Source organism: Falco rusticolus, chromosome 1, assembly GCF_015220075.1.
Source record: "Falco rusticolus isolate bFalRus1 chromosome 1, bFalRus1.pri, whole genome shotgun sequence".
NCBI classification, from domain to species: Eukaryota; Metazoa; Chordata; class Aves; order Falconiformes; family Falconidae; genus Falco; species Falco rusticolus.
This window is the reverse complement of record NC_051187.1, coordinates 51,709,103-51,734,663: the sequence shown is the minus strand read 5'-3', so window position 1 is coordinate 51,734,663 and position 25,561 is coordinate 51,709,103. Positions and strand designations below refer to the sequence as shown.

General features: G+C 43.5%; 1 protein-coding gene across 3 annotated transcripts in view; it reads left to right on the top strand.

Annotated features, from left to right (window-relative positions):
- The first annotated feature begins 3,006 nt into the window (after positions 1–3,006).
- SNCA (synuclein alpha) overlaps positions 3,007–25,561 on the top strand; it is a 71,148-nt gene continuing 48,593 nt past the window's right edge. The window contains exons 1-4 of one of the 3 annotated variants that reach the window (XM_037379331.1): positions 3,007–3,205; positions 5,095–5,240; positions 11,285–11,326; positions 20,607–20,752. In XM_037379331.1, the coding sequence (XP_037235228.1) occupies positions 5,120–5,240; positions 11,285–11,326; positions 20,607–20,752 (309 nt within the window). In that variant the 5' untranslated portion in view covers positions 3,007–3,205; positions 5,095–5,119. Of the gene's footprint in view, positions 3,206–3,304; positions 3,425–5,094; positions 5,241–11,284; positions 11,327–20,606; positions 20,753–25,561 lie in introns of those variants that run through there. The other 2 variants (XM_037379341.1, XM_037379350.1) reach the window with 2 other exon arrangements.

Here is a 25,561-nt window from a genome sequence, read left to right as displayed (position 1 = left end):
TTTTGAAATTAAGCATGCTTTTGAGTTCTTAGAAATTGCTTATGCACACAGGTAGTTAGAGCATGGCCAGTGATGACAGCAATGACCCACAGAGGGACCCGAGTGGGAATAGAAATGCAAACGTGATGCAAGAGTCTACAAAAATGGTCTGAACTCCCCGTTGCCTCCAAAGCGACGCACATCATAATCTGTTCTGTAAGACATCCGAAGACTGAAAAATATTTGCACAAAAATTGCACTGTTTGACACAGTTAATGGACTTAGCAAATTAAGACTATTTTCAGATTATCTGCAATCGGTGAAAGATCCTGCAGTGGAATAATCCATGTTACCTATGAACAGCCTGCCCTAAGACAGCTTCTTTTCATACTGTGGCTTTTCAAGTTTTCGAAGGTACCTTTCTTCTGGGTAACATCACGTGTCAGTTCTGTGCTAACGGAGGGAGCCAGTCTGAGTCACTTTTTGAAGAAACAGGGGAAAGCTTTCAATTTAGGAGAACACCTCTCCAGTGTTTCCACATGAAAAGTTTCACATTTGAATTTTGTAACCTGAAGACAGTAAATTCTGATCAGTTTTACTCTGCAGTACTGTTCAATTGTCAATAATTGTTCTTTTCACAGCAATAAAGTAGGTTTACTTGATCACTAGCAACTAAACCAGTAAGTTAGTCTGCAATGCAAGATAGATTGAAGGACTTTTTATTACTACTTGATTGATTTTTGCTGTAGATGCACATGCAAAGTAAACAGTGTCGTTAAATAAAGATTTGTTTTAAATGCAATCAGTGGGCAATCTGCTTGCTACTATCCTTTCTTCAGACAGGAAAGGCTTCAGGGGAGAACTTACTGTGATACTAAAAGTACTGAGGAGACAATCTAAAAAAATCCACCCAGCTGTTGTACACAGTGTGGTTTAAATGGGAATCACCTTGGAGATGCAGTACTAATTCCCCACCATATTTAATTGTTTTCTACTTGAGTCTCTTCCATCTTCAGAATGAAGAATTTCTTGCGTCAACGTTCATACTCTATTTTTTTTCCTTCTGTGCCTCTTTACCCCCTGATTTAGAATTTAAAAGCTGCCTATTTTAAATACTACAGCTGAAATCTTAAGCTTTATTTCTGCTGTGGTAACTGATGCCTCTTGCCTTTACCCCTCTATTTCTAGCAGCATGATTTTATTAACTGACAAGCTGTTACTTTGTTTAACAGCAGAACATAATGCCTGCCTTTGACAAACACAAGGCAAAAAAGAGAACCCTTGCAAAAGCTAGGAGTTGCAGATATTGGAGCTTTTCTTTGTAGTTTCAGAAACCGAGTCGTAAATATACAAGGGTATTCATCACACTAGGTTCTCTGTTATTGCTAACGTAATTAAATGAGTCTATCCAGACTTATATCAACATGATACAAAGCAACATTTCATGCTCACGGTTGCTTGCATGCTACAGAAACAAAAGGCTTCTTTAAATCCAGAAAATAATACTTATATAAGGAGTACAATATTTACTTTCATTCTAATTTGGGGTCTAGCTTTACTGGCCTGGGTGGTAGAGAATGACTGAGGGAGTGGCTTTCAAGGACCCGGTTTATATACTATGGTATATACATTGCTGGGCCAGTCAACAATACGTAGAAAGTATATGATTTTGATTCACTTTACCTTGTTGTCTGAAACTGTATCTATTTTCCTCCTCCCTCAAATTGGGAGGAAATAGAAACGCCACATTTAGTTCTTGCTTTATTGAGTATGAACGTGCTGCACAGGATGAATGAGATGAGGTACCTTAACGTAATTTAATTCCCAGGGCCCCCATCCCTTTTTTATTTTTTCTTTTTTATTTATCTCTTTTTTATTAAGGCTTTTCTTGAGAGCAGGATTGTGAGGAAATGATTTGTATTCCCAGTCCACACATTCTCTCAGAAAGAAAATACATTGTATAATACTTGGTTGATTAAAACTAGTAGTGGAATGAACCAAAAGAAAGTTTACCAAACAGTATAGAAATATTAAGGCTTATGAGGAAACCTGACAAGAGGAAGACTTTGCACTACGTGTTCAGAATGCAAACAAAATGAGGGATGCATGAGCTGTCTGCGCAGGATGACGGATGAAAGATGCCCGTTGCAGCTCAGAGCCTTGTATCTCATCTACACTATATTCTGTTTCTCCTTTTGGAGTGCCTTAAAAACCAAACGGTTTCTGTAGGTCTTGCAGGATTTTATATAGCACATGAACTGATGTACTGAAGCTGAAAGTCCATCTGTTCTAATGCCTTGTCTCCTACTGGTCTTGGCTTTCCGTGCCTAAATTCTGCAACCAAAATAGAGAAGTTGGATAGCTTTCCCTTTCTGGGGAAAAAGTGACTCCTATGATGAAGACTTGGGTAGCAGTGGCCATGGAGTGTACAGTGGAGGATGCTAGTAGAGGTGTCAGGTTCGGGCAAACTTGGCAGGAGCAAGGCAGGGCTTCTCATAGTCTTTCTGGTTTGGGCTGAAAATGTGTGTGTGTACAGTAGGCTTAAGACTGAGCCGCCAGAGCATCACCTCCCGTGCTTAAAACCGAGCTGGCATCGTGAATCTTGTGAGAACAGCCACGCTGAACTCCAGCCACTTAGGGCTGAAAATTTGGAGGTGGGGAAAAAAGAAAAAAAAAAAAAAAAAAAAGCGATGAGATGCTCGGGGAGATTTTGTAAGGCTTTGGTGAAGCGAAAACAGGGGTGTTCTGCAGCCACCAACAGCAGCTTCCCCGCCCTCCGGAGCTGCGGTGCCCCAGCCTGTCGAGGGAGCGGTGGGCGCGGGGGGTCGCGGGGACGCCGAGCCGCCCGGTCCCCTCGGTCCGCGTCGGTGGCACCAGCGCTCCCAGCCCACCCCGGCCCCGCCGCAGGGGTGGGGGGCGCAGGAGGCCGGGCGGGGGGCGCAGCGCCCAGCGGGGGGCGGGGACCCTTCCCGCTCCCCCCGCCCCTCCCCCCCTCGCGGCGCAGCCTCGCTCCCCCCGCCCCGCGCCCCTCCCGCACACTCGCCGCCTGCGGGGCTGCCGTCGGGGGTGGTGCCAGCGGACCCGGCCGCTCCCCCCCGCCTCGGGGATGTGCTGAGAAGGGGCAGCTCCCCTCGGCCCCTCCGCGCGTCCCCCTCCGTCCGCCCGTGTCCCCCCGCCCCACGCCTGCTCGGAGCGGGTCGGTCGCCGGTGGCGGAGGAGCCCGGCGGTAAGTGGCGCGGCCGCGGGGGCCGCTCGCTCCGCTGCGGGGCGGCGGCGGGGCCCCGCGGGGCGCTCCGGGCTCGGGGAGGGGGCGGCGGCGGGGCCCCCGGGGCGCTCCGGGCTCGGGGAGGGGGCGGTGGCGGCGCGGCGGGGGGGGCGGCTCCGCTCCGCGTCCGCGCTGCCGAGGGCTGGGCTCTCCGTGCCTGTGGAGCCTCAGCGGCTGTGAGTATGTCTGTATATATGCACGTAGATTTATATATATAGATATAGAATACCTGAAATATTTATATATATACATTTATATGTATGTATATCCCGTTGAACGACCTGTTGTGGGCACGGGGAGGGAGGGAAGGGGAAGCCGGGCGCCGCGACGGCGGGTCCGCCGGCGCCCGGGGGTGCCCCTACGGTGGCGTCGCCCAGCCCTCCTCGGTAGGTGCCTCTCTCTCCCAATGGATGTATATATAAATATATATATATACATATATATATGGCCACGACGCCCTGCGCTCTCCCTCCCTCTGCAGGTGCCTGTATGCTATTTGATATACATCCGATATATAGCCCCCCCGCCTGCGGTCCCCAGGTACCCCCAGCGGCGCTGCCCCCCACCCAGGGATGGGGACCCCCTCGGTGGAGGAGCCGGGGGGGTGCCGCGGGCAGGGGGCTGCCACCCCCCGCCCCCGTGTGTGTAAGGCGCCCCCGCCGCAGCCCGGCGGTGAGGGGCGGTGGGCAGTGGGGCTGGGGCGGTGGGCAGTGGGGCAGGGGCACGGGTGCTGCAAGTATTGGGCTTTAGTGGACTGTCTTGCAAATGCTGCCATGAAAATATTCAGTGTCAGTAGAAAGCAGCAGCCCAGATGCCTTCCTAGACAGCCATCCCTCCTACCCAGCCTCCGGCAGCGCAAAGAAAATCACAGGCAGCAGCTCTGTGTGGGTGAAGAGAAAGGGCTATCGATAACGGGTTTACTGAAGTGACGCTGACTTCTTGGGTTTAATTACTATTTTAGTAGTTTCAGGGTAGCGCTGGGTTGTGTAGCTGCCACAGAACTCACCCGGTAGCTTTAGCGTGTTGCTTTTACAAGCCTGCGTTCTTGCTTTTGCTTTTTAGTAAAATCTTTTCTCAGTGCTGATAAATGCAAAGAACCCATTCGGGAAAACTCAGTTTCCAGAAGTGATGTGGACTGTGCGCAAAATGCTTGACTACTGGAAAAGCAGTGCTTTCTGTTTGCTCCCGTCCCTCTGGGTTGTAATGGCAGTTTCTTATAACAAGTGAGCAGTTGTGATTTAGGAGGGTTTGGGGATTTGTATTTTTTTGTTGGTTTTGGTTTTTTTTTTTAGTAGTTGTTAGTGTTTCTTTAAGTCGGCTTTTTCTTCTGGATGAGAGGTGGAGTATCAAATCACAGGACTAAATCCTGCCATCAGCTCACGAATGGAGCTGCCCTTTGAAGGAAATGATGCCTTGGGAGGCAAGGAAGGGACTTTTATGAATGACTCTTCCAACCAGACCTACGTGACCAGAAGCCTCTGCCAGATCCTGTGGGAATGGGGTCCCCATGTTTGGCTTGGATCAAGGGAACTGCTCTGGCAGTGGTGTTTAACTTACTATGTATGGCAGCATGTGAGAAACTGTAAAGGCGAGTCACGGAATTGTACACCTTTTTTTTCTAGTTATTTAACTGGTTTTTCTGTCTGAAATATGGAGTGCAACCTCACATACAGAGGGGTGATTACATATTGCTAGTAGAGATGCTACATAATATGGGGGTATAAATAATATAATTTTGAAGTAATTTTGATCCCATTTGATTTGAATAAAATTTTCTTCCCTTTCTGGGAAAAAAAGCTGAAAAAACCCCCTACTTACTGAAAGTGTCCTGTCTCTTTTTTTTCCTCTAGAGCTGTGTGAAGAAATTCTTCAGCCATGGATGTGTTCATGAAAGGACTCTCCAAGGCAAAGGAGGGAGTCGTAGCAGCAGCAGAAAAAACCAAGCAGGGTGTGGCAGAGGCAGCAGGGAAGACGAAAGAGGGTGTCCTCTATGTGGGTAGGTGGGCAGCAGAGATCATGCTGTGGGTCACTGTACCCTGACATTCGCAGCTGGATCCTCAGCAGACCTGTTCTTCAGCAGGAAAACCCAAATGTCATGACTCACAGGAGACCCTTGCAAAACAAACAAGAGGAGAGTTGTGCTCTCCTGAGCTTCGGTTCTTTGAAACCAGATGTTGGCTCTTATGTTACTGTGTTGTGCTGGCCATGTGTTACTGCTCTGTGGAGCCACATTTGTCACACCATACAGAACTAGACCGTGTCATAGGAGGTGCCTTAGAGTGCAGGTCACTAACTGGCACTCTATTCAAGAAGTTTGCTGGGTTAAAGTCTGAAGGGGTAGATGGAACAGTAAAAATACAGTAAAAAACAATATATAGAAGCTGAAGTGGAAGATAGCTTTACAGCATGCCTTAGAACATGTGGGGTTTAGGTGGGATTTTAAGAGAAGAAACTTGAGAGATCAGTTCAGGAACCGAGCATAGGCTGTGCTAATGGCTTGGCACATCGACAGTACCGTTTTGTATGGCAGTGTCATCTCCTCATCTTTTGAAATTAACTTCATGTTCTGTACTTGCTATTGCATATCCATAGCAGATATTTTCCATGAGTTCTCAAGGAAGAGCCACTACAGTTAATGAGGTAGGGCAGGTAGACCCCAAGATAGCAAAGCAGGTGTTAAGTGACTTATCTAGGCCATACAAGAGTCTTGTGTGGAGCCAGGGATAAAATTATTTTCAAATCCCAGATCAGTACTTGACTGCGTGATCATCATATTTGCTTAGCAAGTATTGGGTTTTAATGGGCTATCTTGCAAATGCTGCCGTGAAAAATTCAATGCAAAATAATCTGCCAAGCCACATGAAGAAGTGGTCGTTTTAAAAAAAAAAAAAAAAAAATACGGATCTATTTCTTTTACTCATCTGATAAAGTTAGTCTATAAATGAATGGAGGGGAAAAGGACCTACAGGTCCTTTCGTTGTTGCTGATTTTGTAGCAGGTCAGTTCTGTAATGGATGCTGTGTGTACCTAGGACGATGTGCACAGGTATCATAAACAGAGTTGAAACCCCGAGGCATTTCTTTAAAATGGGAGCACCGAGGTCTGTGCAATTCCAGTATCTTTTCAGGATTCCCTCTGCCGTTGCAGGCTAGTGCCTGTCTGTAACAAATTATTTCTGCTCCATATAGTTTAGACCACTTACTTGGAATACGCTGTTCTCCTGCTAAGCCATAGCAAAGCTCGGTGCTCTTGCCAACAGAGATGGCAGTTATTTTGAAAACTAATTGTGAGAGAAATCTATTTTTAAATGAGTGTCTGCTCATTTTCAGTATAGCAAAATAGATGTTCTTTCACTGTACATTGTGCTTGATATTGGAATTATTTTTAAGGGGTAGGACCTTCTTTTTTTTTTTTTAATTTTACTTTCTTGTAGTTCCTGACCATACTTCTGAGGCCATTGATTTCTTTGTATTAGAAACCTGCATTGTGTGTCAAATTAACCTTTGTGTCTGACCTGTTCTCCAGACCGTAATAATATTTGAACCTTGTTCTGCTCCCAAAGGCAACTATTTCCTATTGTCTTCAGACTGAAGACACTTTTGCTGAGGTTGAACTTTGGAGGGCAGGCTTGCTATTTAATTCAAGAATAAAATAGTAAGGATGGTGGAGCCCTGAGCCATGCTGGGGACCCATGCGTGACTGTAGTAATGGTGAAGGATCCTTCCCACAGCAGATGCCTGCTTTTCAGGAGGGAAGAGCTGTATGCGTAGTTTCAGTTGTGCAGGTGAAAAAGCCTTTGGTTGGAAGCTGTCTCCAGGACCTCTGGCAGCTACCGTGTCCCTGCCGGTACCTGCTTGTAGGGAGCCACAGTTTCCCCAGCTGAAGTTTCAACAGGATCAGGTTGGGTAAGGGGGAAACGGGGAGCTGGGTATTTCTCTGTCTGCTTCCCAAGCCTGCAGCAGGGGTGGCTCTTCTGGGCAGTGTTAGCAAAGGCTGGTGTGATATCTCTCCGTTCTGCAGGCTGGTAACGGTTGCAATGCAAAAGAGGAGCAGCACACTGCCTTAGCGATCCTGAAGGTTTCTTCCTTCCTATCTTTCTAGCTGGGTTTTCAGATCCAAGTTTCACGGCCAGATTAAGCTGTGAAAGCTGCCTGACATCCTGGAAAAAAGAACCTCACAACACTGGGCTGAGAAGGATGTGTTAATCGTTTTCAGTTTCAGCAGTCAGCTCCATAACATTCAGCCTTCCACTGCTGCTGCAGAATTAATAAGATGCAAAGTTTTTGGTCCAAATCTCCTAGATGATATGGTCTCCCACTGAAATCAGTGGAATTAAGTAAATATAGAAAACATCCAGACCTTTCTGTCCAGGCTGCTCTTAGCTATTATGTGGAAGGTTGTAACATAATTCTATCTGGTAAAAATTCTATTAAGAAAAGCTGCTGCTTGGGATGAAATGTGGTTGTTATAACATCTTGTTTGTTCCTCTCTCTCTCAGTTCCCTTTGGCATGGGGGAAACTGAAAGGGTTCTGAGGGACAGTGACATATTGGAGGATTAACTAACTGTCCTTTCTTCCCTCAGTCCACTGTCTTTGTCCTGCTTTTTAATACCCAAGATACTGTTCAGTACAGTCTATAGTGTGTATACTTTGGGGGGGGGGGGGTGGGGGGTGTCCACCTAAATTACTCTGCTGATGTATTTCAGCATTGGCCAGCTGAAATCAGTGGCTCAGTCTTGACTCATACAAGCAGAGCATCAGGACCTTTCTTGATGTCCAACAAAGGTCTGATCATTCATTAGAAGGGAGGACTGAGGCTTAGCAGCCCTGGGCTGCATTGTGCATGATGTAAATTTAAGACTAGGTCTTTATGTATCCTTCAAGAGCTGTTGGTGTGAAGCAGTGAGGAAATGAGTGGCCATACGTGCCCCCAGTCGCTTTGAAACCAGGAACCAAGAGTAAGAAGGATGGTCTTGCATGCTCTTATTAGTGCTCAGGAGCTCCTCTGAGCTTTTTGTGTGCTGCCAGGGAGCTGAAGTTTTTGCTCAATTGCCTCTTGAGTGCATGTTCAGTGCTCAGGAACAGAAGTTTCCGGTCTGATAATTTCTGACGTGTTGCACCGTAGCAGAGCATAGGAATAGTTTATTAGGAGCAGGATGGCTAGGGATGAGTTGTTTACTACTCCCTGTGCTTAGCTGGCACATGGCCTTGGAGTAGAAGAGTGCAATCATGACCTATTTGGCAAGACCATCCAAATTTCCTCTGCTGCACTCTCTTTTCATAAGGTTTCTTATTTTCCTTTGGTAGTAGAAAAGCCAGTGGAGTAGTCAAGGGACTCAAGGTCCCTCTGATGGAATAATGGGGTTCAGTGCCTGGGAGCAAGTGTTTTCCTTAGACAATGATTTCCCCTTCCCCTAATTTGGGTTTATGTCTCCCTGTCTTTAACCAGGAAGAGTAGTGTTACCGTGTACTACTATTGCTTCTGCATCACCTAAGTAGTGTCGGTCAGTGTTAGGTTTCTCGGTCTTTATATTATCCCTACTCTGATTCCACTGTTCCCTTTGTTACGCAGGGTACAAATGAGCAAGAGTATTGATGTTTTGGGACCATGAGAATGAAAGGCAGCGAGTTTCTATTAGAAACAATGTGGACAACCAGCTTTCCTTCGCTGCCAGCCAGAAGCCGTCCTACTGCATTCAACTGTTGTTATTTATAGTCCTGCTTCTGGCAGATCCTAAAATACTTTTAGGTTGCATTGTAGCTGTGACTGCAAAAGCAGCTACTGCCATGTGAGTATGCAGTGATGGGGCAAATAGTATTGAGCTCTAACGTATGCTGTAAGGTCTGGACCATGGCTTAGCTGGTTGTTTGCCAGGTAATGGATTTGGCTATGCATATCTCTGTTCCGCACAGGTCTGCGAGCTGAGATTTCGTTACAGAAAAGCCTGTCTTCCACTAGCAGAGACTAGCATTTCTGTATTAGTTGTGGCTATAGCAGTGTTGCTTCAGGGTAAGTGAAGTAAGAATCAAGTTGCTTATGTCCCTCAGGATATACGGTTGCAGAAGTCCTCAGGGAGTTCTCCTGTATCATTCATCTCTTGCCAGCCCTAGGGAACTGAGTATTTGCTTTTCACAGGTTTCCATGTGTTTAATAGCTTGTCTTGCAGGCAATAACTTCAACAAGATGAATGAGATGTTGGCCAGGCCTAACAATGCATTTTAAAGTGTATGCTTAACAGTAAGTATTCTGATGGACATGCTGTAAGCCTGAAGTGGTGTTTAGTCTTTTTCTAGAAGTCAGTAGAACCATCATCTGCTTGGATTCCAGTATGTGGTCAAAGTGCTTTGCGGCTTCAGCTCACATGGTGCCGCAAGATTGAGAACCGAAGTCCTGAAACAAGTCCTTAGACATGAACATCTTGGATTTAATAAAATGGACAATTCTTTCAATGGTAAATATCTTCAGTGAGAGAAAACAAGCTTTTTTAAAAGTGAAAATCAGAATAGAGGGGGAAGACAACTTCTCAGCTGTTTAACCTCTTCATTAGCTAGTTAAAAGAACATGTTTTACTTTATGTGGCTTTTTTTTTTTTTCTTATTTGCCATGGATTATTATGCTGGTCTTGCTCATGGATAACAGTTCAATGTTGTAATCCATCTGATAGTGCCATAAATACATGGCTTAAATTCCATAAATGGGCACTAGTAGCAAGTCAGGCATATTGATCAATGAACTTGCATTGCATTTCAGTATTTAATTGTATTATTGTAAACAGTTGTGATCAAAGTTGCTTTCTTCTAATATATTTCTGCTTATATCAGTTTGTATATGACTTTACTCTTACAATATCTATATAATTTTAGCTTGACACTGTAAAATGAGAAGTATAAATGATAATGTCTCGAGTACTGAATGACATACAGACAAAAAATTGCATTAGAAATAAGATAACTTCTATGTAGGTAGCAAAGTCATCCTATCTGTAGCAGACCAGGGTAAGATGATAAACTAGGAGCCATAAACTCTGTCTCTGTAATGCTTAATTGCACATTGTTCAGCATCATAGTCCACAAATGGATACTAATCCCTGGAATGCAGCCAAATTATTAAACCTGACAAGGACAAGCAGAGCTCTGGTAGGGACAATGACATGGAGTTACGTTTTCAGTAGCACTATGTGCTAATTTGTTTCTCTTCCCATTGAAGACGTGAGAGGTTGTTCCCTTTCATGCAGTGTGGTAAAAAGTCATGGTATCCTTACAGAGGTGTGCCAGAAACCAGTCTGGTCTTCAGGGTGGCAGTCACACTGCTTGTACAGGTCTTGCGTTACATCTCAGTCTAGTACTGGGTTTAGGTTGCTGTCTGCAGAATCATTAGCTGTCGTACATGCCAGTGACAAGGAGGACACTGGATGCAGCAGACCTTGGGTTTGACGCTGGTGGCATTTTCACATTTGACACCTATCCACTGTTTAATGTTTCCCATTCAGATTAATTTTTGTCTATATCTAGCTAGCACTACCAGCTCCCCATGATTTTAACCTCTGGGCCTTTCTGTGGTTCAGTAACGGTTGTTAACCCCTGCAAACTGAGATCTGGAGGAGAGTTGTAAGGTGAAATTTTAAGGATCTTCTGGAATTTTTGGCTCTGATGTTCTGCAAATGCATGTGTGAGCCTCCATAGGATGTTAACATTAACGTGGTTTCTGTGCAGAGTTATCCATGTGAGTTTGCAAAGTGAGAGGCTTAATTAACACTGCTATTAAGAAAATGGCATGGAAGTCAGTACATGCAAACAATAAACTGCAGAAGCGTTCCCAGTATTAGTCACCTTTCCACAGTCAGTATACACTCATGCAGTTGCTCTTTATTGATAATTCTGCCTATTCCCTTAGATTGAATTTCTCTTTAATTTTAATAGTCTTAGAAAATTCTGTATGCAACTGTGTAATCTATGTGTTCATCCCTCTTCATCATCTATCTAGTCTTTACCAGTACTTAAGAAGATGTATTTTTCAACCTGATATTGTTCTTTGTTTAGGTTCCAGGACCAAGGAAGGCGTTGTTCATGGTGTCACAACGGGTAAGACAATTGTCTCTTAATTTCAACTCCTTGCCTTTGTTTGATGAACCAACCATTTAGCTGTTAAAAATTCTGTGTGTTTTTTTGAGAGCACTCCAATTTATGAAAGAAAAACACAGAACAATCAAGAGGCAGAAAGCAGTGTGCGTTTTGTCAAAATGATACACTGTTCTACAATCAAAGATGTAAATTTAATACAGTTGTTTCCGTGGGAGAAGGGGTTTTTGAGGGATGTTGTGAATCAAAGTCAAGCAGTACTAGTATGAGGCAAGAGACTAATGCCCTAACCAGAAAGAAATAACTTGCTTTTGTAGAAGTAGATAAATCAGGGGTCTTTCTCTTGTTTGTTCATTGCCAAAGATGAAATATTATGTGCTGGAAAGTTATAAACTAATTGGCGTAAAAAAAAATTAGGTCTGTCCTTTTTTTTTTCTTTTTCCCTTTTTCTTTTTACTTTTTCCCCCTTTTCTTTTTTGTTTTCTTTTTTCCCCTTTTTTTCTGTTTTCTTTTTCTTACTTTTTTCTGTTTTCTTTTTTTTCCTTTTTTCTTTTTCTTCCTTTTTCCTCCTTTTTTTCCTCCGTTTTCCCCTTTTTTCCTCCTTTTTTTTTCTTTTTTTCTTTGCTGTGAATAACTTCGACTTACAGAAACTGCAAGCCTGGCTTGGGTGCCCGGGTTTGTCTCCTTGCGATCTGAGCAGGCAGAAAAGCGGGATCTGGAGAAGAGGGATGCGGCAGGTGAAGTGAGGCGGGGGTTGGGCACCTGTCGGGGGGCTTCGTCTGCCGGCGCCGGGCTGGCACCCGGAGCGGCCCGGTGCAGTGGCAGAAATGGCTGCAGGGAACGGGGGAAGGGGAAGCGCTGCAGGAGGAGCCTTCCCCGTGCGGCGGGGGCTGCGGGAGTCGCCTGCAAGGGGGAACCGCAGCCAGGCCTTTGCGGGTTGGAAGGGCGAGGCCAGCAGCGCGTCCCGGCGGCGGAGCGGGGGGTGCGCAGCGGGTCCCGCCCCCGCCGTGGGTGCCGCAGCCCAGCCGTGCGGTCGCTGCCCCGGTTGCGGGCTGGCTGCGGCGGGGCTGGCGGCGGCGCCACGGCGGTGCGGGCCGGCCTGCTGCGGGTGCCGCGCGGCGCCACGGCGGTGCGGGCCGGCCTGCTGCGGGTGCCGCGCCGGGGGCGGGGAGGGGGGGGGGGGGAAGCGGCTCGGCAGGGGGCGCTCCCCGCGCGGCTGGGTCGGCGCCCGCTGATTGGACGAGCCGGCAAGGGGCGGAGCCCGCCCCCGGCCGCGCGGGAGATTCGCAGCTGCGGGCGGGGCGGCCCTGTGAGGGGGCAGGCGGGGGCACCGCGGAGCCTGAAGGGGGCTCGGCCCCCGGGGCGGTGCGCGGCGCCCGGCCTCCGCCGGTGGGTCCCGGGGCGGTGCGCACACGCCAGCCCGGCAGGCCCAGGGTGTGTGCTGTGGCAGCAGGCCGCCGCAGGGGGCTGCACGAGGAACCTTCTGGAACCCTCTCAGCCACCTGGTATGAGGGCCTGGGTAGGGCAGAACGCAGGGTTAGACAGAAGAGGAGGGACCTGTGTAAGGCCCTCGGCAAGGGCACGGCAGCCAAGCTCTCAGCAAGGCCCACGTTAAGACCGGTGCTGAGAAGCAACAGCTGGCGAGTTGCAGCTGGTGACCCCTCCCAAGCAGGAGAGAGGCACCATCTGTGCCTCCACTCTTCAGGGAGCTGGCTGCCTCTGGGGCCCATCGGGGATGGCACCGGGCAGCTGGTGCCCATAGGACAGTCTTCAAGCTGTTACCCACCTACCCCCAACCTTTCCTACAGGCACAGATGATGTTGCAACCAGAAGCCAAAGGTAGAAGAAAGCAATTTCATGGCCCTGGGAGGCCCGCTGAAAGGCCCGGGAGCACAGGTAGTGTCTTCCTCAATCTTCCCAGTGATGGGGAGAGGGTTTGGAAGAAACAGGCATGCCCCAGACATCAATCCCTGGCTCCAGGGCCAGTGCCTCTGCCAGAACCTTGGTTTTTATAATCGTGGAGGAGTCCTTGAAACACAAGATACTCCAGGGCCTGATGGCATCCACCTGTCCTGATGAGGAAAATGAGTCTTTGCTCATAAGCTGACAGCACTGATGGAGAGGACTTTAAACCGGTACATCTGTGGCTGCAGGGAATTCCACCTGAACTTAATATCCAAGCACCACCTGTGCTCTTAGTGGGTCTTGATTCCAGCCTGACACTTGTTTCCAACAACACACAGTGTGGTTTTCGGGTAAGGTGTGCTTGCTGTGCCCGGACTCATGCTGCTAGTGTGGTGTGGGTGTGCCCCATCGCCACCACCGTTCCTGAAGGACTCTTGTGACTCATCAGCGTGTCCCACTGGAGTTGCTTGGGTGGGAGGATAGAAGGGAAATGGCTTGTAGGAAAGCAGATGATCTCAGTTTCGATAAACTGATTTGAATTTGTTGCAGTTGTGAGAGTTTTGAAATGTTTTTTGTAACTGCCTAATCTTTCAGTAGCAACAGCACTTTCAGACTTTGAAGTTAATGCTGGCTGGGTATGTATATTCACATTAGCATTTCTACACTGAAAAAGTGTAAATTTGCATTTTTAAATAGATTTTCAGGGATCATCTTTAGGTATGAACTGAAACCAGTAGCCAGTAATTTGTAGTAAATGGCAAAATGAATGGAGGTCTTTTTGGTCTCCACAGAGTGCAGGAAAGCCTCAGTGGACCATAGTGTATTGAACAGAACACGTAATTTTCTGCTGCAGAATATGGGATTTCTAGGGATGCGAAGAAAATGTCTGGTGAAGAAATTTAAGGTGGTTTTTCCCCTAAGAAATTAGAAAACAAACAAGTATGGGAGTAGAAAAGGATTTCTTCTTTCTGTTCTGTGTATAGCTTTTGTATCATTCACCTGTGTTCATGTAAGCCAATGCAAAGGATAAACAAGTGTAGGTACACCAAATGGCAGTACGTAATATCGCAACCCAAATAAATGGTGGAGGAGTCAGTCAAGAGTATTTTTAGTAACAAAACTGAACGGAACATCTATGATAGTCCCTCAGAGTTTAGCCTCAGGCTGAAAGTGCAGGCTGTTGTTAGGAGGTTTGAAATCCCAGCTTGTTAGACCTCAATTAAGAGAAATATTCGGAGGGATCATTACTGTAACCAGTAGAGGATTGCAGTAGAATGAGGTTTGAGGCACATTTATCTAATAACGTCACACATGGGATGATACAGATCATACAGAGGTGGGAATGGCAACTGACAGCACTAGCAAGCAAGTTAATAGAGGTGATGTTCACCAAGCTGAGCTGTGATAGAATAAAAGTCAATGGCGTTCGCACATGTGAAACTTGCTGAAGCACTGGGACTCTGTAGGAGGCTATCTTAGTGGGGAACTTCTTTTTGTTGTCCTGAGAAACAACTGACCTTGAATGCTGCAAGTATCCATCTTTATCTGATTGCACTATGTGTAGTGAAGACAGGAAATTTAAGTAGATGAAAATAATTTTTGACAGGTTTGGAAAGATGATAAATTTTGTTCTGGAAGGTGCAAAACAGGCTGTAAAGCCGAACATAAGGAGAGCACGTTACGTGCTGGGCCTGTGAATAGAAAATGCAGACATGTTACTGCAAATTTTAGGCAAAACAGTGGTGACTGCTCACCTACTTTAGGAAGTGGGTGACAGAAAGTGGAACACCCAAAGCTTGGGAATAATGGGTTCTGTGCCACAGTTTGCTTCCTTCTGCTCTAGTAAACTGTTTGAGAGGCGTTTGACTGTTGAATGAAAATGGAAAAATGAATAGAGGACATACATGTTGAAATGTGGCAGTGAGAAGAGAAGACAATACAAAATCCAGAGAGCATGGTTTCTAAAATGAAACATCATGGGTTTGGTAGTGTAAGACAGAGGAATTGCTTGGGCATATATTTTACAAATAAAAAACTTTAAAAAAATTTACTCTGTGAAGAGTGGTTCTGGCAAGCAGAGAAGGCAGGTAAAGCCAGATGTGGGTGCACTCTAGTGATGCTGTAAGACATAATATGAAGACACTGAGAAATGCTAGTGAAGTTGTCTTAGAAATCCAATCCATTTAAATCAATGCTTTTAAAGTTGATGTGAGAAGACTGCCTTTCAGGGCACTTGTAAAGACCTACTTGTCTCTTTCCACAGGACTAGGAGTTCGCCAGTTCTGGTGATCTTACGATGCGCCAGGGAGTTAATGTCATGTGAAACCTCAGGTGAAATAGTACACTTTATGTGAATAAAAATTATTCAAGAGGTTGGAGGCAGTCAAATGCAAGCTAGAGTCACAGATCAAAGTGAGTGTGTGTTCACAGTAGTGCAGTCAGTCCTTTCTTTCCTGTCTGAGCTCCAAGGTCTTGCTAGCTTTGCTGTTTTTGAGTAGTTTGTTGTTCAAAACCCTTTGCTGGTGAAGGGACTGGGAGCTGACACACGCTCAAGTGCTGAACAACTAAATAGGCTTTTTGGTCAGTTTGTTTTCAAACAGAGGAATACTAGACTGAGATATTTCTTGCTTTAAATAAAATGTGACCTGATTGTACCAAGTTTAGTAACACTGAGACACTGTAAAATGAGGATACCCGGTTGTGATTCACAGGAATACGGTGAGCCTGTTACTTGTCAGATCACCCTTTCTCAGAACTTCTGAAGATGAAGCAGTTCTGCTTATTGATTTGATGGGGTGTTAGCTGCATATCTGACTTGCCTCCCTAATTAACATGTCTACTGGCCTTTGACTGTAAATGCATAATTCATCCATCTTGCTTATCTCCTAGGGATAAGTGTCCAGAAATGTCCAGTATCAGAAATGAAATATTTACACTCCATGTCCTGAAAATCAAAGTAAAGCACTGGTTTGTACAAAAGATGAGGGCCAAAAAGCCCTTGATACATCAGCTATGTGTCCATTTCCTGAAGCTGAGTCAAGACACAATGTCCACAGTTATGAGACAGTCAAGTGTTTTGCTTAATTCTTTTATCTGATCATTCTTGTTCTTAATGTTCTTAGTAATTGGTATTCCTGTTGTGTTTGTTTTAACTCTGTTAGGTATCTTACGGTAAATTGTATGAATTAAGGAAACCCCAATGTATTTATGGCTTCTTTGTAAATTAATTCTTTTAAGTACCGAAGACAGCCTTATTGTCTGAAATTCATGTTCAAAGGTATATTTAGCGCAGTAAGAGTAATTTTATTAATTCAGAGAAATCCTGCCGTTTTCATCTATTGCTTTTTGAAATTGAAAGTAACTAGTTCTCATTAGGAATTGCTCCAGAGGTTTCACATTGATATCCTGTTACCCAGTTGCCTATAATAAGTAGGGAAAAGAAAGCTTTAATGATAGTAATTTTTGCACAGTGCTGTCATCAGTGTTCGAACTTCAATTTCAAAGTTAGCCTTGGCAGGGTCATTGTACACCATCCCAGGACCATTTACTGGAGTGGACAGTCTCTGCACGGATGGATAGATGTAATCTGGCCACAGCACAGCAGAACCGTGCAGAGGCTTGTTTACTCTGTTTCTCAGCACCATTATGCAAAGTAGGCATCAACTTTACAAAGACTTAATGGCTTAAGATCATTAAACAGCCTGGTATTCAGATTGATTTGACTCGTCTGTATCAACTCCCTGCATTTTTAACTGGTTTTGTTTCCCTGCTTAGTGTAAGTGATAAAATACATGAGACTGGAAACCTGTTTTGTTTTTAATTCTCCTCTCCCTGGGGTTTCAGAGCTGAAGGGTCACTAGGCTGGAGTTTATTTACACAGTCACTCTGGTAATAGGGACTTTGGTATTTAGGTATTCCTTAAGAGACATGAAAGAAGACTGTCTTTCTCTTGCTAATATGAGTGCTTTTGGGAATCTGTGCTGTGTAGACTTTTCTGGATTTATTTTCATGGCTCTGATTTCTGAAGCAGTGTATGAGAGAGCTTTCATGGTACCTCCTGCATCAGCTTGCTTATGCTATGTCGTGTGCTGGTTTTGGCTGGGGCAGAGTTAATTTTCTTTGCGGTAGCTAGGATGGTGCTGTGTTTTGGATTTGTGCTGGAAACAGTGTTGATAACACGAGGATGTTTCAGTCATTGCTGAGCAGCACCTGCACAGAGCCAAGGTCTTTTCTGCCACTCAGCCACCCCACCAGCGAGCAGGCTGGGGGAGCACAAGAATTCAGGAGGGGACACAGCTGGGACAGCTGACCCCAAGTGACCAAAGGGATGTCCCTGACCATATGATGCTGTCCTATTATTCAGAAATAAAACTAGGCAGGCGGTTGGCTGGGGGGGGCTGCTGCTCAGAGACTGCCTGGGCATCAGTTGGTTGGTGGTGACCAACTCTTTTTGCATCACTTGTCTTTTCTGGGTTTTTTTAATCTTTCTTTGTTATTTTCCTTTCCATGATAATTTGTGATTGTTACTATTTCAATTATTAAACTGTTCTTAACTCAAACCACAACTTTTCTCACTTTCACCCTTCCAGTTCTCTTCCCCCCCACCCTGCTGAGAGGGGGAGTGAGTGCATGGCAGAGTGGTGCTTAGTTGCTGGTTGGGGTTAAACCATGACCAAACCAAGCAGCAATCTTAAAAGTAGTAACAAAAGCAGTATATTTATCAGGTATCTTGTTGTTGTGCTACTAGACAGGTTAGTGGCCTGATTCATTGCTTCTTTTGTTTTGTTTGCATGCCTTTCCTAGATTAATGTGTTTGTGGGAGGAGAAAACAGACTTCAGACAGAACCTTCCCAAAACACTTTAATTGTGGGAACAGCAGCCACTGGCTAGTCGCTCTTGGTAGGTGGTCATACTTGCCATGACAACGTAGTCTGAGAAATGTAGGTTTAATAATGGTATTGGGAATTAGAGGGTTTATATTGCAGCATCCACAGTGCACTCAATTTTACTTTTATGTCTTGATATTTTTCTTTTGACATGCAGCTTGTTAAGAACTTGAGATAATGAAACTGATTATGACTATTAACAATGAACATAGTGCAGCCATGCTTTATCCTTTTATCAGAAGGGGGGACTCTGCTGAAGAGCAGCTGAGCATGTGATCCTTTTCCAGCATTAAGCCTGCTGAATTTGTCTCTTTTAAATGTTCTGCTGTTCAATGTGTTTTGGAAAAGGGAGTTTTCAAAACAGTTTATGTCACTTCCATACAAAAAAAAAAAACCAAACCAGAAGAAAATATGTATGAAAAGAACACTGATTTATATATATATAGATATATTTTATCTTGGTTTTGTTTTCTTTTTTCCTACTCTCCCAGAACAGGAATAAGACAGAAGAAAAATAAAAAAGCAATACTGAAACTTACGGGAAAGACTTATCTGTTTTTCTTCAATTCTTTTAATTTCTTAGAGAATATCATCTTAAAATGTATTTTTGGAAGATGATAATCTTTTTACATAGTTCTGCTTGAGATTTCTTCTTGCCATTCTGAATAATATGAAAGTGTTAACAAGTTTCTGTCTCATAGTATTACTCTGTTTCTGAAGGACTGCATGCACAATCAGATCTTAACATTATTTGGAAGATATAACATGTTACTAGGATGCACACTTTAAGTTATGTGTTTGTAAGCACTAATGAAAAACTTAGTATATAAATTTTATCTGTAGAACCCAGAGCTTTTTGTAGTCTTTAGCTGGTAATAATCAAGTGGGGCATCTTACTAGATGTCTTTCTGCACTTGCTAGCATTATGTCAAACCTTCCCTGATGGCAACATTTGCTTTTCAGCAAAACCCACTTTTTTTTTTTTTTTTTTTCTCGAAAAAGTATGGCAATAGAGTACTGGATGGATACAATGAAATTTCTTGTGAATTTGTGTCTTATGAGCATGTGTAGGTTGGAAGGTATTTGGAACAGACTTTATTGTTTCTAGTTTCAGATAATGGTAGTCCTTTGTCCTGCTCTATAGTGAAAGCTCCTGGGTTTGGTCATAACAAAGGTAATACTCAGCTGGTTGCTAACTTTTCACCTTAAGTTAGTTAGAATGAGTGTTAAATGATCTGCCTCCATTTTCAGTCAGCAGGTGTTTATTATTTGGGTTTTTAATAAAAATCATGTACTAGGCACATTGTTTACCTTTCTAGCTTTTTCCTAATTGTTGTTATTTAATGTCAATCATAACAATGTATGCGGTGTGCCCTGTGATATGGACAGCTGATACTCTTTATGTAAGGAATTAAAGAAATTTAATTTATCCATAGAAAGTCCTCTCTTTGTGTCTCTGAAAGGGTGGCCTATCTGCCAAGCAGAATCCATCCCATGCTCGTAAAGGGTGCAGAGCTATGAATACATTTGATGGATCTGACTGCATTTGGGCTGGAGGACAGCGTAGCATTAGTTAGAATTACAAAATATGATCTGGATGGTTTTGAAGAGGAGTCCCTTGTTTAGTTGAGTAAAGGTGGGGTTTTTTTTCTGAAAATCTGGCTGTGTAACTTTTAGGGATGAAGTCATCCCTCCCATCTCTTTTCGTAGAGTGGTTGCACTACAGTGCAAGCTGCTGTCAGAAAGAGCCCTTGGGGATGGATGAGCAGAAAGAACCCAGTGATATTCTGAAAGGCAGAATGGCAACTGCTGATATATATGTGGGCTAAATGAGTTGTTTTTTCCCTGGAGCTTGGAAGTTAGCTGTTAATCCAGTTTGCTTTGGCATTCACCGTTTTTTTTTAGATTAGTATGTTATAGATGGATGCATCAGCAGTGGGGCAAAAATCTCAATCAGATAAAAGGTTGTATTTGAGATTATCTGGCTGAGCCACAGTAGCTCTGCTTTTTAATCAAGTATATTTAAAAAAATAAAAATAAAGGAATAATCAGTGGCTTTTGAGTCTAATGTAAACAAATCTTGTCTTCCATGCCCTGTAATGTGCAGCAGGTGTTTGGTGGATTAATTGGAATGCATTTCCAAACTGGGATATATTGAGTGCAATTGTTATACATTACACAGTAAGTTGGGTGTAATAATGGCCCTTAGGTAATGACTGTTCTTCCCTAAAGTACAGCTAGACATGAATGAAAATGTCAAACATCTTTCACATGAAAGAAATTGAGCTGCAGATAAGGTTTATTTTTACTTCTGCTGCTGCAGTGTTACCAGATGGATAGTCTCATTTCTTTAAGATCCGCTTGGGGTGCATAAAGGATAATGGCCTTACTGCTCTTCATGATGTTGGGCTCTCAGTGATAGATACGATTTTCTGAAAAACTTACAGGTCCCGGAGCCCTAAAGTGTTTTTCCATCTTCTGCTTTTCCTCAGTGGCTGAGAAGACCAAAGAGCAAGTGTCTAATGTTGGGGGAGCTGTGGTGACAGGAGTGACAGCAGTGGCCCAGAAGACGGTGGAAGGAGCAGGGAACATTGCTGCAGCCACTGGCTTGGTGAAGAAGGATCAGTTGGCCAAACAGGTTTGTTTATTTACAGCCTTTTCCAGAAGAAAAAATGAACTATGAGTGGTCTCCCTGAACTGGGGGTCAGATGCAGTGTCAGTGGTATTGAATGCGGGATGATTTGTGTTACGTTAAACAAATGAACAGCAAAGAAAATGTCTACTGTTTATGGCTTGTATTTTGAGTGACTTGCAGGATTTGGGAACTTGAGTAGGATTGGGCATGGAACTTTGCTATTCTGAAAAGTCTTCGCAAATTTGGGTCATGGTTTAAAGTGTGATCTAGTGGCGATTCTGAACTCAGCAGCCTCTAGTGAGGGCCAGCAGCTGTAGGATGGCTGTACAGTTTCATGGAAAGATAACTATTTTTACAAATAACTCAGCATTGAAAAGCAACCTGCTTAATCTGAAAGGTCAAACAGCAAATCTCAGGTTTACGATTTGTATCCTCTGCAGATGAACGAGCCAGAAGGGTGTGTGCACCAGTCCACTAACTGGTTAGATACATTGCATCTAAAGTCAAGATTTAGCAGGAGAGTTTTTTCTGTTAATACAGTGACACTAACTCAAAAATGCCTCCAAACTGTTCTGAACTCTTCAGATTAACTTTGCTCTAGCTCATGCCATAAAGCACTCTGTAGATGTTTTTATTCCAGCACTGAAGTGAACATGAAGTATTTGCACAATATCAAGTGTTACTACAGTTTTGTTGCTGATACGCTGCAGTTACAGTCTTCCACTTGCACTTGGTGAACAGTGACTACAGATAGCTGGTGGGAATGATGCTTTCCAAAATGTGTATAGTGTTGTTCAGAGGCAAAAGTAACCTAGAAGAGACAAGCGCTTCCTTTTGTGCTGTTTTGTGTGTGAACATTTAAGTATTATAAAACAGTAGGATTATGAAGAATATTAGTATTTGCACAAAAATGTGGGCGCAATGGATTTAGCATGAAGAAGTTCTATGGTTTATCTTATTTCCAGTCCAGAGGAGCTGGTAAAATTGAATCCTTAAGAAGTCTTCCTTGTCCTTATCTGTTATTGAGGTATATTCCTGTCTGTCTGACAAATCCTATTGGTGCTTTAGTTTGGAAGGAAAAAAGGGTTGTTAGGTTGTGGTAGGCATTCAGTCAACTGTGGTGAATTGATCTTGAAAACATCTCACAAGCAGTTTTGTTCTTTTTCAAAGCAGTTTTCCTGGGAGGGTTTTTAGTCCTATTTTGTTCAGCTATAAGTAAAATGTTGCTTTTGATATGGCCATGATCCTTTGTATAAGCTATACTGTGGATTTACAAAATGAAGTTTAAATGCACTGCCAGGGGAATACATGAGTATGGCATGGCCAGAGTAGTCCATACCCTGCTAAAGCTCTTTCATAGTTTTGTGCTGAGAATATTCTTTTCATAGCTTTTCAAACACAGCGTCATGAGGATAATCATTGCTGTATTATGCAATTACCTACTTCAGTATTGACCATATCTAATATTTGTTATCTTAATATTAATATATATGTATAGATCCTTATAATTATAAAGTATGAAGCAAATCTCTGACTTTCTGCTGACTTTAATTATGTTCTGTATATTGTAAAGCTTAAATATGAGTCATGATGGCTGTAACAGAATAAAATCACATCTGTGAAATGAAAGAATGTCCATAATGTACATGCATATGATTCCACAGTCCTATAAATAGCATCATTATTTGGAACTGGTGCTTTGTTCTTTAGACACACAAAATCATTCATTTGATTCTTGGTACTGGCCTTTTTTGGACTGGGATACTTGGTCATCTATGCAGTATGGCCATCTACCTGATTAGTATCTGTGGCTCACAGACTGCTCTGCACCCTGTCTCTTACTGGTTTTGCAAGTGATGAGTAGCCATTTCAAAAATGTTAACATCAAAATTGAATCACGTAAAGGTATCCTAAAACCTAGTATTTTTTGCATTCCTGTGCAGTTCAGAGGCACATGAGATGTTTTTCATGGATTTTCCAGGTAAACTGGCGGTTGGGTGGGGTCCAGGTGTGGGCATTCAGAATACCAGTGGGGAAACAGGGTGAGCCTTGCTGAAATAAGAGAAGGTGCCAACCAGGCATATGATTGAAATAACAATGTAACTTTGTGTATTTTATCTCTGTAAGGTTACATCTTTGAAGGCTGTGATATCTTTAGTCTACTCTAAACTGGGAATAAGAGACCACGATGAGCAAATTTATTCCTTGAGCTTCAGCATGACTAGCCAATGCCTTTGGCAGGTTATTCTTCCTGTGGGCATCTATTTGGAGTCGTTCTAAAGCAAATGTCTGTATATCCCACGTGCAAGATAAACACTTAACTTGCTTTCATAGTGTAAGCAAGTCATGGGATTTGATAGGGAATTGTAAATGAAGCTTGTCCATTGAAAGTGGATAGAAGCATGATTACAGATACAGACAGCTGACAGGCAATAGCAAATAATCTGTTGTTTTAGTTGGCTTCTAAATTTGTGGCAAATTATTTCTTCCAGTTCACATGGACCTGCGTAATCAAGTCCAAATCCTCCAACTGAATGTAGCAAAGTGACCTCCTGAGGCCCCTCCCAACCTGAGTTATTCCTCTGAACTGCTATAAACTCAACCTCCACACTGCTGGAGGAGTTCACTTATTTGCCATCAATTACAGGGTCAGGGACTGTGAAATAAATACAGAATCATACAATGTCTCAAGCGCGAAGGGACCCACAAGGATCATCAAGTCCAAGTCCCTGCACCTTGCTGGGATCAGCTGCTTCCAAATGTGTCTGGAAGCCTATCTGGGATCTGTTACTAATGATCTGCTCACCTGTGTGACAGCCTGCAGTCTTGCATGGTAACTGGCATTTTTCTTGTGCCGTGATGGAAATCTGGTTATGACTTTCAGCTAGCTGAAAGCACTCATGTTTCTTTATCTGTGGATACAACGATATTTAGGCAAAGGAAATTACTAAGCAGATTTTTGGTAAAATGCCTTCTCAAGAAGCTTGTCTAAGATTGCCTAGTGCAGCCTTTAATACTGATGTGCTTTGAACCATGAAGCACAGGTTTAACCATGCAGCTGAGGCCAGGCTGGAGGGCTGCTGTCACACCACGCTGTCACCTCCCCACCCCACAGCCGGTGTAAGCAGGCAGTGCAGAGTGACAGCTGAGACGGGTGAATGAGAAGGCTGACTTGATAGTGCCCATGTGAGGACTCGCCAGGGGATTTATGCTTTGGCAGAAACTCACTGCTTAACACAGCAAGGGTAGTGGCAGTTAGCAGGCTTGAATTAATAATAAAAGGGTTCACATACTGCAAGCAGCATTTTAATAAATGCAAAACAACTCTGAGGATTATTTAGATTCCAGAACTTCTTTCGTATGTTGCCAGCATGCATGTACTCACAAATTATTTCTAATGCATACTAGCATTTAGCATACAGCCGATTAAAAATGGGCTAACTCTTCATAAACTAGTTGTAAATTTGAGCCTAATTTTAAAAACTGGCTCATAATAATACTGTTATTTTAAACACTGGGACTCTTTCTGGAAGCAGAAAATACATTGCTTCTCTCCTTCATGCTTTCTCCTCTCTGTTAAGAGAAGGTGATAAGCTGAGGTAGTGGGTTATACAGATGAAACATTTCTTTTGAATTTATTCTGTCCCTGTGTATGTTTTATTTCTGTGTACAGCGTGAGTGTGCTTCTAAATTAATGGAGTTTAAAAAATATATATTAATGATGATTGCATTTGCTGTAGGAATGAGCATGGTTTCTTCCTGAGTTAAGAAAGCTGTGAAATCATTTGAATATTATACCTTCAGCTCAGCATGAACATATACATGTTCATATGGAGGCATACTAGCTAGTGACTGTCTAGTATATAGCACTGCCTGAGAAGAAAATACGGATTACAAAGTTTATTATTTTGAGCTAGGTAATTCACTCGTTGAAGTTCTTAACCTCACTAAATTAATGTCATTTGGTTCTCTAGCCTCTCAAGAATAAATCAGTTGGTAAGTTCTATGATTTCCATGATGAGTAACTTCATGCTATTCTAGCACCAAAATCCCCAGTAGGCTGAAACCTCGAAGTACTTTGAGTACCATGCGAAGATCTTACTAAAGTAAATAGAGTAGCCGGTCTTGCCCTTGCCAAGTCTGGGATCTATATGGTTTGTGTTTGGTATCTATATGTCCTAAATCCTTTTTCTTTCTATAGCGTCTCTTAATTTAACAAGGTTACGGTAAATAGTAGTGTAAATACAAACATAAAATTACAGCAGTAGATAACACGCAGGTAGATCATATCCTTACAGAGCACGTAATATAGCTCATTGGTTTAATTACCAAGCTTTCAGAGGAAAAGACAGCCATGAGTGGGAAGACTGTCAATTTAGGCGTCAGGCATTGTTTTCCATAGACAGTATTATTTAACTTAAATGCCTTGCTCATTGCATTTAATATGAAAATTAATATAGACTAATGGAAGTGATACAGAAAGCAACTTTAGTATATCTCCCCTGCCCCGCCTCTATTTCCTGAGACTTCTTAGAATTCAAACACTGTTCTATCATGAACATGCGGTGCAGTGGACCCCACAGGTGTAGAACATTTCTTGTCTTAATGCTTTTCTTGTCCAGAATAGCTAGTTTTATGAGCAGCTGAATTTGTCCATGGAGCATTATACATCGCTTAGAGCCAGGGTGAATCCACTTTGGGGATTCACTATAATATACCAATGTGTAGGAGCCTTTTTCATCCTTTTTACAGGGAAGCACCATGAGACATTATGCACTGCTGAGAATAAAGACATGATGAAACACCTTTTAA